The following is an 11,950-nucleotide window of genomic DNA, read 5'->3' as shown; positions in this document are numbered from 1 at the left end:
CCTCCGTCACTCCGCCCCCCCTCCCGGAAGAATGTAGTCAGAGATTTGATCTTCTCTTGCAGCTGCACGGCCAGCGCCACCATCAAGATTTCATTTTCTCCTTCCAGCCGACTTTAACCGCCCCCCCCCCAGAACCTCCAGAGCACGCAGCCTGGCTTGACAGATTTCGGAGGCATAGGCTCCTCTCTTCCTGGTTTTCGGATCGCAGCTCCTGCTGCGAGCCCGTGTTATTGCTGGGATTTCACGCTCGAGTGGCTCTTGCGTAACCCCGACCCTGGCCGAAGTTTAAAAAAAAAATCCGGGATTAATCATTACGGAAAAGCAAATACACTTCCGCCCCACAACACGTCCTGTTAGTAAAAGTAAATCACGGTTCCGTCTCGTCCCAGTTGCTGATTTCACACGTGTGCTAATCCCCAACCCCTCCCTCCCCTCCCCCAACCTATATGTCCATGGATGTACATGCTCCTGCATTCATTTGCCGGGCCACTAGGAGCTGACACAGCCCGTGAGGGATCGGCGAGGCCTGATCCTATCTAAGGTGCTTATTATTTACACCCACTATAAAGGCGGCCCTTGTGAGTCTAGTCGGCCTCGTTTACAGAGGGGTGAGTGTTTCCAAAAAAGGCCTTTCTCGAAGGAGCTCTCAGCTGAGTGAATAGCCCAGGGGTGACGGGAGGTTCAGGAGGAGAGAGCGCCTTTTTTTTTTTTTAATGTATTTTTATTAATGCCAGCCGGATAAAGCAGTGGCGCCGCGTGGAGAAGTCAGCAGGAGAGCACCAGTCCTGCAGTAGAGTGACGGGATCCAGTGTGTGCCCAAAGTCGGGAAAGAGGCTGGGGAGCTGGCTGGACCCGTGGGCAGCCGGGCTGAAAAGGGGTTTTTTAGAATGTTTACATCTCTAGCCCGCTCCCTCCTCTGAACATCAACCAACCAGTCCCCAGAGTTCTGGGGAAACCTTTTAGCCCGATTCTGGGCCCAAAGCACGGTGGTTTAGCCGAGTGAGCTCTCCCAAATGCCCCATGGAAGCCCCGCCCGCAGATCTCAGTCTTTGCGCCCTCAACTTTCTCCCTACCCGAAACAACACTCTCGTTAAGTAAATAGGTTGGGGAAGCGAGTTGATAACTGTAGGTTCAAAAGTGTTTGAAATTACTCTTCTAATGGGAGTCCACCGCACCTAGAGCGAGGGGCTGCCGTAGGATTTACGCCCTAAGACTCGAGTGGCACTTCACTTGGTATCCTCGGAGACTAAGCTATCTCATTTGGTTGGTAAGATGCACTACTGCTGTTTAAAGTCTGGTACCCACTCCCACTCACCCTTTCTCTCCACCGCTTCTGCAGCAAGATTCTCGGAGTATCCCCTTTTGTCCAGAAACCCGACACTGAAATACGCTATAGGTGTCCCTACTCCCGTTTCTGTACCAATTATGTGTCCCTATCCCCCTCGTGCTATCACACCAAAATCCCCCTCCCCTCCCCAAGCTGAGGATGCCTCAGTCAATTAAGATGCAGGAATGATAAATGGTGGCAATTCCTAAGGGGGGAGAGGGAGCTTCATCTGGAGAAATAACACTTTTAAATTAAAAAGATTATGAGATTACAATAGAAATATGATTTATTTCCACATCCTACCTATGTGCTTATGATGTCTGTCTGCATATGTGAGTACCCCAAAGTTATATAGACACAGACATATATACACATAGCAAACATCACTGTGAGATGAGATGAGCTCCTTCTCACATAAATCTTGGCAAAGAGAAGGTAAATTATCATTTTCCAACATTCTGGTTAAATAGAAAGATGGGCTGAATACATACTAAGATGCAGAAGTGGGTTAAACAAGTAACTAATGCCCTCCAGGTTCATGGGAATGTCACACAATCCTCCCCCTTCACACACCCTCATATATTTTGACTCACCCTGGGGTAACCGGTTACATTGCAATGGCTGAAGTATGTGTGAGTGATGCAATACTCTGTTTGCAGCCCTTTGTAGAAAAATAATTGCCATGATCCAGGCAGGCCTGGCAGTGAAAGTTTATTATTGTTGGGGAGCGGACAGTAATTTCATTGTTTTGCAAAAACAGAAACCGACTGCAGAGGGAATACAAGGCAGGGGTCCCCAGAGCCATCTTTGCCCCTACTGCTCCTTCCCTTATAAAATCTTTCCCCTAGGAGCTGAAGCCCCACGGTGGTGTAATAAGGCTGAGTTTCTGAGAGGGTATTCCTCAGAGTGGCATATGGGGGGAGGACAGGATGAGACTGCCATTTGTTCTAAAGAATCCCTACCAGAAAAGTATTTTCTTGTTTGTTTCAATAGTGCTGTTTTTAAGAGAAGTCCTCCCCCACCCCAACCCCCCCATCCATGATTTGGCAGAACCTCTTAAATACATTAACATAGGCTGCTATAAAGTAAATGTCCTGAGCAAAGGACATTCTCAGGAACACGGCAGAATTGCCATGTTTTGCCTTTCTCACGGCACTATCAAATGAGCTTCAGTTCTAAAAATGCAATGTATTATTGTTATTAAATGGAGGGAATTCTGTTTCCCTTTCCATTAGCAAGCACATAAATTACTCACCTGTTTGGCCTCTCTAGCACCTTTCAGCTATACAAAGAGTCCAGGTTACACAGCCCCCTGTTTTCACAACTCAGCATCTGCTGGGCCACTCTGTGCCAGAAATGAAAAATGGGATAGCTCAGCCTGTCTCCACCACCATCATTCATTGAAACTCCAGTTTCTCTGGTCCCTTGATCGAGAATGGAAACCATTAAATAGGAAACACAGAATGAGATTGCTAAATGGCTAATTTTGCTGGTGCTATGCATTTTGGCATTAACAGTGGAAAACTGTATAAAATACCCGCACGGAAAATGGCTTGATCCCTGTTAAAAAACTCTAAATGTGATGGGTAATGTCTCTTATGAAATTTACAGCTAAAATTCTGAAACGAGACGTTTGAACTCACAGGGGGGAAAATGATGCATGTTTCCTGAATGCATTTTCACACTGGAAAGCTGGGCATCGGCTAGGGAAGGGAGGGGAGAGAAAGATCATCTTCTGTTTAATTTCCAAACATAGCCCTGGGTATTTCTTCACTTGATTTCCAGCATTAACTTGCATTGCTTCAGCTGTTGTACACACAGTCCGGGGAGGGCGGTAGAAGGGGAGGAGGGGAAAGGCTGAGAGGAATCTGGGCTGCATGCCGAGCATGCGCATTCTCCATGCAACAAGTGGGCTCTACAGACAGAGGAAGTGTAAAGGGAAGGGGGGGGGGACTGGTGCAGAGCATGGCGGTGACGTCACCGCTCCGCCCGGGCGGCATCCCGCGCGGCTGAGCCGGGGACAGCGCGAGCTGCAGCCCGAGCGGGAGCGCGAGACGCGCCTCTGGAACGTAGAGTAACAATCACAATCCCCACATTCCAATTCCGAACGGGATGTGACGGGAGGCAGAACCGAAGGAGAGCCATGCACCCTACGTGAGCTACGGCAGCCGCGGCAGCCGGGGACGGGGCTGGGGGCTGCTGAACCCCAGGCTGCTCCTTTCATCTGGTGTGCGTCCGGGAAGCGGCGGCGGCGGCTCAGCGTGTGCAAAATCTTACGGCCACCAGGCGGAACATCCAGAGCTGCAGGAGGGCCAGGACGGCTGCCAGTGGCTCCCCTTAAACCCTTTCTCCTGTTGCCCTCTCTTTTCTCTTCCTCTTACCCTTCCCGTTTCTCTGGTTCCTCTTCCCTCCGGAGAAGCAGCGGCAGCAAGCGAGAGCGGAGACAAGCCGAGGGTAGAGTACGGTAGCTCTTACAAGCCTCTCTGCCCCTTGCCCAGGGAAGAGGACAGAAACCGTAGAGAGGAAAGGCAGCAGTGACAGTAACAGCGGGGCACTACCCCACCCCCCCACCCCGTTCCCAGCACCCCTGTCCCAGGGGCAACAACACCAGGAAGAAGTCGACAGATTTCCCCTCCCTTGCCAGAAAGCTGCAATAGGAGGCGGGGGCAAGGAGGCAGCTACTCTGCCACCCAGGTGGTGGAGCAACCGCCGAGAGGCGCAGCGGCAGCGAGTGGCAGGAGGCAGAATCTTCTCCCCTTTCCTCTCCTACTCCTTCCCCCGCCCGCCAGCCCTCCCCGGAGGAGAAAGAGCAACAGCAGCCTGGGCGGGTAGGGATCAATCTGCCCTTCCCCCCTCCCCTCCCCCTCCCTCCCCCGGGCCGGCATCATGTCCTCGGCGCAGGTGGCTTCCTCCCGGAGACAGTCGTGTTACCTGTGCGACCTGCCCCGCATGCCTTGGGCCATGATTTGGGACTTCACGGAGCCAGTATGTCGAGGCTGTGTCAACTATGAGGGTGCAGATCGCATCGAGTTCGTGATCGAGACAGCCCGGCAGCTGAAGCGAGCCCACGGCTGCTTCCAAGACGGCAGATCCCCCGGGCCGCCGCCCCCGGTCGGGGTCAAAACCGTGGCCCTTTCCGCTAAGGAGGCGGCGCAGCAGCAGCAGCAGCAGCAACAGCAGCAGCAGCAGCAGCTCAACCACGTTGACGGCTCTACAAAAGCCGCCGTCTTGGCCGCGCCGTCTGGCCTAGAGCGCTACGGTCTGAGCGCAGCCGCAGCTGCTGCCGCGGCGGCGGCAGCTGCGGTCGAACAGCGAAGCCGCTTCGAGTACCCTCCGCCCCCGGGAAGTCTAGGGGGCAGCGGGGGCAGCGGCCACGCCACCAGGCTCCCCAACGGGTTGGGCGGCCCCAATGGCTTCCCCAAACCGTCCCCTGAGGACGGGCCCCCGGAGCTGAACCGCCAAAGCCCCAACTCCTCATCCTCCCGCCGCGGGGCACACGGGGGGCTGGTGACAGGGCTACCCCCCGGGAGTGGGAGTGGCGGAGGCGGTGGGGGTCCCCTGAACGTGCCCCCCAACCTTCTTCCTCAGACGCTGCTCAATGGGCCGGGAGCAGCCGTGCTGCCCCCTCCCCACGGGCTGGGCAGCCGCCCACCCCCGCAGGGCTCTGGCGTGGGCGGAGGCGGGGGTCCCTCCTGCCTCGGGGGGACCACCGTGGCCGCTGGCTCTTCGTCCTCTTCCTCATCTTCGTCGTCCTCGACTTCTTCTTCATCCTCGGAGGCTTGCGGTGGGGGCAAGCGGCCTGGCTCGGTGTCCAGTACGGACCAGGAACGGGAGTTAAAAGAGAAGCAGCGCAACGCGGAGGCCCTGGCAGAACTAAGCGAGAGCCTCCGCAACCGGGCGGAAGACTGGGCCAGCAAGCCCAAGATGGTACGGGAGACCCTGCTGACTTTGGCCGGCTGCACCCCTTACGAGGTCCGCTTCAAGAAGGACCACTCGCTGCTGGGCCGCGTCTTTGCTTTCGACGCGGTCTCCAAGCCGGGTCTGGACTACGAACTCAAGCTCTTCATCGAATATCCCACGGGCTCGGGCAACGTGTTCTCCAGCGCATCCGGGGTGGCCAAGCAGATGTATCAGGACTGCATGAAGGACTTCGGCCGCGGCCTGTCTTCAGGTTTCAAGTACCTGGAGTACGAAAAGAAACATGGCTCGGGAGACTGGCGGCTGCTGGGGGACTTGCTGCCCGAGTCTGTGCGCTTCTTCAAGGAGGGAGTCCCCGGGGCGGACATGCTCCCCCAACCTTACCTGGACGCCAGCTGTCCAATGCTGCCCACCGCCCTGGTCACCCATCCTCGAGGCACCGGGGGGACCGGGGGAGTCGTTGGGGTGCTTCCTCCTGCCAGCGCCTCCAGCCGTGGGGGAACGGCTGGATTGCGTAAGAGGAAAGCGTCCCCGGAGCCGCCGGACTCCGCCGAGGGGGCGCTGAAGCTGAGCGAGGAGCAGCAGCGCCAGCAGTGGATGGCCAGCCAAAGCGAGGCCCTGAAGCTCACCATGTCGGCTGGGGGGTTCGGGGCAGTGCACGGAGCTGGGGGCCCTCCTCCGCCCCCGCCCCCTCCCTTGGGGCCCCTCTCCAACCGGACCACCCCACCTGAATCTGCCCCCCAGAACGGCCAGTCCCCCATGGCGGCCCTTATGTCTGTGGCCGACACGCTGGGTAATGCTCACTCGCCCAAGGACGGCAGCTCAGTGCATTCCACTACGGCCACTCGAAGGAACAGCAGCAGCCCCGTGTCACCGGCCTCGGTGCCGGCCCAACGCCGCTTGGCATCTCGCAATGGGGATATAAACTTACAAGTGGCACCCCCACCACCCAGTGCCCACCCGGGCATGGACCAAGTTCACCCCCAAAACATTCCTGATTCCCCCATGGCCAACAGCGGCCCCCTTTGCTGTACCATTTGCCACGAACGTTTGGAGGACACACACTTTGTTCAGTGCCCTTCCGTGCCCAGCCACAAGTTCTGTTTCCCCTGTTCTAGGGAGAGCATCAAGGCCCAGGGGGCTACCGGCGAGGTGTACTGCCCCAGTGGAGAGAAATGCCCCTTAGTCGGTTCTAACGTACCTTGGGCTTTCATGCAGGGGGAAATCGCGACTATCTTAGCTGGGGACGTAAAAGTGAAAAAAGAGAGAGACCCTTAAAACCCAGCAAAAACCCTTTTTGGCCTCAACCTTCCCCCCACTCTCCTCCAAGCCAGATCCCTCCCACCCCCTCCTAGTCTGCAACCCTTCCTCCCCCTACCACGAAGATGTAGAATTGTGAATATAACAAAACTGCAAAAAGTTAGTCTTATGTATAGACATTATTTTCGTCGTATGTTTCTATATTTTGAAACAAAGGTATGTAACTCTTCTTCATTTGAAGGATAGAGCTGGTTTTTGTTAAACAGAATATAATATTGTTTGGTTACTTACACAATACCTGTTTTTCTCATTTATTTGGTGGCAGTGTGTTTGCCTAGGTACAAGATTTACTAGCCCTTAGCAATTACCTGCTGCTGCTGTGTATTTTTGTAAATGTTATGCACTTCTCTAAAAGGAAAAAAAAAAGAAAAAAAAGAAAAACACCTTTTCCTTCTTGCCAAGGCCAGTGTTGATGCCTAAAAAAAATTGCTACAAAAATGGTGATCAGCTTCTGTTTTACCAAGCCCTGAGTGTTTAGTCTTCACTTAATTTTGTTTTGTTTTGTTTTGTTTGCAAAACAGTGAGGGAGGGGAGTCTGGGGTGGGGCTGGGGGGAGGGTGTTTTTTGTTGCAAGTTTGTAAGGGGAAAAAACTGTTTCAGTTTGTTTCTATTGATCTGAACGTTTTTAATCTTCATGTGTTTTTGTTTTTGCTTTATTGATGCACGGATGCTTTTGAGGAGTAGAGCAAAATGCTGTACATGGAAAACATGCTCTGTTTGTCCTTTATACATTTCTGTAGTTAACAGAACACTGTAATGTGCCTTGGAGCTTAGTAACTTGTAATAAATTCAATTGATATTAATACTTCCTGAGTAGCAAGTTTATTTTTCTCAGTGCTAAGGCGACTGCTCCAAAACATGGGCCGCCCCCTCCCTTCGTTATTTAAAAGCCTCCAAAGTATGCAACCAAAACATGTCTGCCTTGGAGAAGTCCTTAATTGTGGCATCTACGAAAAAGCTGTGTTGGTGTTATCTAAACTTATCTACGTCTTGGCACCGTGCCTATTTGCCGTTCACCTTTTAGTGCAGCGGTGGCAGTTGCTGACTAAGCACTTTCTGTTTACTGATTCTCCACTTTGTTTTCTCCTGAAGCTCTCCAGTTACTGGAGCTGTAGGGATTTCTCAGGCTGTGGGTGTGATGGTTATCATCACCACCACCACCATCATTAGTAGTATTCTACAAGATCTGGCTTAAGGCTGGGGAGCTCTAACGAATAGGGACAACCAGCGTGGGTCCAACTTTGACTCTATCATTAGGTATGATTGGACCTAAATTATACTCAGCTTTTAAAAACAAGGATTTGAGGGTTGAGAATTGATGAGTGGGGGGCGGGGGGGGGGTGGCGGAGAGGGAGGAATGCAGATACTGAGAAGCATGTAATTGTCTAAGCCGAGAGGGGGCTCATGGCAGCTTCCAGCTGATACGGTTTGTTCTTTGGGAAAGAGCAGTTTTCACCTTATTTATTAAACTTCTGTTCTCTTGCTTTGATAAGCATTTCTAAAGGTGGAAAACTGAACTGACCAGGAAGTGGGAGTTTGGGGGGGGGGGGTTGGGGAGCACTTCTAGTGGAGAAAGGTCACTAATAGCATCCAATAAAATCCATTCCTCCTGGCAGTGAACAAATGGGATTATTCCTCTAATTAACCTTTTAGTGACAGTTTCTTGGTGTTGGTTGGGGCTGGGGGTGGGGGACCTTTTAGGAGGACTGAGATCACTAGGCCGAGTTTACCCTGGGGCTCGGCTCCCTTCCTGCTCTAGGCTAAAGAAAGCAAATCTAGCTTGAAACTTTCTACTTTTCCTGGGTAGAAAGATAGAAAACAACAGCTAGGAAAACAAAATAAAGCCCTGAGATACTATCTGAGATGCGTCACTCAGCACGCCTTTCCTCACTCCTCATTCCTGGAGATGGGGGTTGGGGGGTTAGGGAAGACCAAAGTATCCCCAGCCCAGCCAGTTGGAATTAGTAGAGGCTTGAGTTAAAGGGTGGGGAGAGAGAACCTCCTGGGGGGAAGAATCTGTGGGCTTTCCAGATGCTTTAGGGAAGGGGCTGGGTTGGCCTTAAGGCCCACTTTTAGTTCCTGTTCCTTGTAACCTTTATACTGGAAAGGATGGCAATCTTGAACACAGAGCTCCATATCCTGGCCAGGCACTGTAGCTCCAGTGTTATAACTTGATTTCTTTTTTGTAAATGCCTTTCTCATCTCTTCCACCAATAGAAATAGATGTATGTGTGTGTGTGTATCCTGAGACTTATGTCCTTGCATTTTTATTTAATGCCAAGTGTTTTATTGTCGCTTATGAGTCACAAAACCTATTTTCATCCTTTGAGATAATTAACTTGGAGTGACAGTGCATAGCACACAGTTAATTCTGAAAACTCATTTGCTTGACCGTCAGTTGCACCTTTTATTTACTAAGGTCTGGACTGATTTTTCTTAAAAGTTCATTAAAAAATAAAATCCATTTGGCCTGAAAACCTTGGAAGATGACCGCCCCCCCCCCATATTATTATGCTTGTGTGTTAAAGTGAGTGACCTACAAAGAGAAGCCCATACGTATAGCCATCAGGAACTGGAATTACTGACTGCATACACAGTTTTTAACCATGCATATTAGCTGAAATGGACAGGCTTCATGCTTACGCATCAAGTGTGTTTGTAGGCATGCTTGGAAGCAAAGAGCTATGGATATATGTACAATTCTGACTGTGTAACTGGCCTTTTCAGTGTGAGCTCTGCAGTCTGTAAAGCATTCCTCAAAGCTTTGCTTTAGTGCCAGTCAGTAGTAAAAGGGAACACTCACTAAGAGCCCCTCAAGACCTTCATTGTTTTTTCCCCGTTATTGGTATTAATCATAATTTAAAAAGAAAAAGAAAACAAAATATTCCAAGGAGGAAGCTGGTTTAATCAGACCTAGGAAAGAACAGGGGAGTGAGGGAGGGTGGAACCTGAGCGGGAAGTGAATTATAATACTGCAGTTAATTAAAGTTAACCATAGCTAGAGGGCAGTTGTTGTAGGAAGGTTTTTTTTTTTCTTCCTTTTTTGTAGCCATGTGACCTTTCGCTTTGCTCTGATCCATTCAGCAGCCGGTCTAGGCGTATTAACCAGTCTTTCTTTTATCCCTTTGACATAGCTTTTTTTTTTCCCCACTTCTTCTTCTTCCTCTCCCCCTCCTTTAAACAGCTGACAAACAGGCAGAGTATTTTTCGCCCTTCTGACACGTGGAGAATGTTCTCCGTTACAGAAGTTTAGCAAAATGAAAAAGATCAGCCTTGGCCTCATTCAGCTTCACTTCTTCCAGTTATCCAATTTAATTCAACAAACATTTATCAAGCATTTACTAGATGCAAAGCAGAGACAGGCACTGGTCCCCAGTTTCTCTCCCCATGCTTCTCTCTCATCCTCCCAGCAGCCCTGTCAGTCCTTCCTTATCAATATCCGAAATTCCTTAGAGAGGCACCTGAAAGCCTTATATAAATGTGTCAGTCAAGGTCTTTTTTTTTTTAAAAATCCATATTAAATTGATTTTAATAAATTGTGCAGCTGCTCCAGATTGGATTATTTCTTTCCATAAAGAGGGAGAGTGGGATAATTGTGAGCATTTAATTAAACGGTTTTTCAGGAATCTTTTTTGGCTGTTTCTTTTAAGTGACTTTGGATCAGTTAAATGAAGAGTTAGCAGTAAGAAAAATGCTTTGTACACATATAAATAATATGTTTCTACATACGTGTTTTGCCTGTGTACAAACGTAAATATGTGTTTATGTACATTTAAGGATATAGTTCATTGATTTAGAGCTGGGCAGGGCCTCAGAGGCCACCTAGTCCAAAGCTCAGATTTCACAGATGAAGAAACCGAGGCTGAATGATATGTGGTCAGACAGATGATGAGCAGTGAAGCTGAAATTCAAACGAAAATCCTCCAACTTCACATTCAACTCTCTGCCCATCTCTATGAAATGTAATCAAATCAACTTTATCATCGATCCTGGAAAGGATATGTCAGTTGATCGGCCAATTCTTCCACTCACCATCTTTGTGATCCCTCTGACCGTAACTTCCTTCCCTGTTCACCACTTCCCATAATGTAGTCTCTCCCACTAAAATGTAAACTCCTTGAAGTCAGGGACTGTTTTGCATCCACATCGTATTTAACATAGATCTTGGTAGTCAGTCAGTCAACAAGCATTTGTTAAGCACCTATAATATGCCAGATAGTGTGCTGGGGACATGAAAGACAAATCGCTGGCGTGAGGGAACTCCCAGGCTAATTAATGGAGGAGACAACATGGAAATAACTATGTACAAACAAGATATACACAGAATAAATTGGAGATAATCAACAGAGGGAACTAGGCATTGAGGGAAGCGGGAAAGGCTTCTTGTTTGTTGCTATTGTTCAGTTATTCAGTCATGTCCTAGTCTTCCTGACCCTGTGAACCATAGCATGCCGGGACTGTCCATGGGGTTTTCTTGGCAAAGATACCAGAATGGTTTGCTATTTCCTTTTCCAGGCTTTTTGTATAAGGTGGGATTTTAGCTGGGACTTGAAGGAAGTCAGGGAATGAGGAGGAAAAGAATTCCAGGCATCAGGGGCAGCCAGTAAAAATGTCCACAGTTGGGGGATGGAGTGTTTTGTTTGAGAAATAGAAAGGAGTCCAGTGTCAATAAATCTCAGAGTTTGTGGGAGGTGGGAGGGTGGAGAATAAGCTCTAGGAAGACTGGAAAGTAGGAGTGGGGCAGGGTTATGAAGGGCTTTCAATGACAAATATACATGGTCAGTGATTAATAAATGTTTTTCATTCATTCATTCCCCAGGTAACATTTCCCAATTGCTGGCACTGCAGTGGTGAGTATAACTTGGATGAGTATTTTTTGGTTGTGTTTATCTTTGTGCATTAAAGAATAATAAAGCTAGAAAGGTATTTAAAGTTCCCTAATCCAAAGTCCTTCATGTTTCCAGTGAGGAAACTGAGGTCTAGTGAAGCGAGTCAGCAGCAGAGTTGAGAGTAGAATTCAATTGGGTAGCGGCTTATAGGGACCTAACTAATGTGAATTTTATTAACCAGAGTTTCATAAGGGAAAGACTGCTGCTGAGGATAGCAAGGGGAGATGAGGCCTAAGAGTTGTTCCATGCGATTCAGCAAACATTAGGAATATGGTTTCTTAAGGTGAAAGGAAGCTGCCACGTTGACCTTTCTATAGCTGCCTTTCTCTTTCCCACATAAGGTGGCAAAGTGGATAGAATTGTCAGAAAGGCTCATCTGACTGAGTTCAAATCTGACACTAACTGTGTGACCCTGGGCAAATCACTTTACCTTGTTTACCTCAGTTTCCTCCTCTGTAAAATGAGCTGGAGAAGGAAATGGCGAACCACTCCAGTA

General features: G+C 49.6%; 1 protein-coding gene across 1 annotated transcript; it reads left to right on the top strand.

The window, feature by feature from the left end:
• The first annotated feature begins 3,298 nt into the window (after window positions 1-3,298).
• IRF2BPL (interferon regulatory factor 2 binding protein like) lies at window positions 3,299-7,373 on the top strand. Its single transcript, XM_036737093.1, has one exon. It carries the CDS (start codon window positions 4,214-4,216, stop codon window positions 6,521-6,523), a length of 2,310 nt encoding a protein of 769 aa, XP_036592988.1. The 5' UTR covers window positions 3,299-4,213; the 3' UTR covers window positions 6,524-7,373.
• Window positions 7,374-11,950: the final 4,577 nt, after the last annotated feature.

Source organism: Trichosurus vulpecula, chromosome 8 (genome assembly GCF_011100635.1).
Source record: "Trichosurus vulpecula isolate mTriVul1 chromosome 8, mTriVul1.pri, whole genome shotgun sequence".
Lineage (NCBI taxonomy): Eukaryota > Metazoa > Chordata > Mammalia > Diprotodontia > Phalangeridae > Trichosurus > Trichosurus vulpecula.
This window is presented reverse-complemented; position numbering and strand designations above follow the sequence as displayed.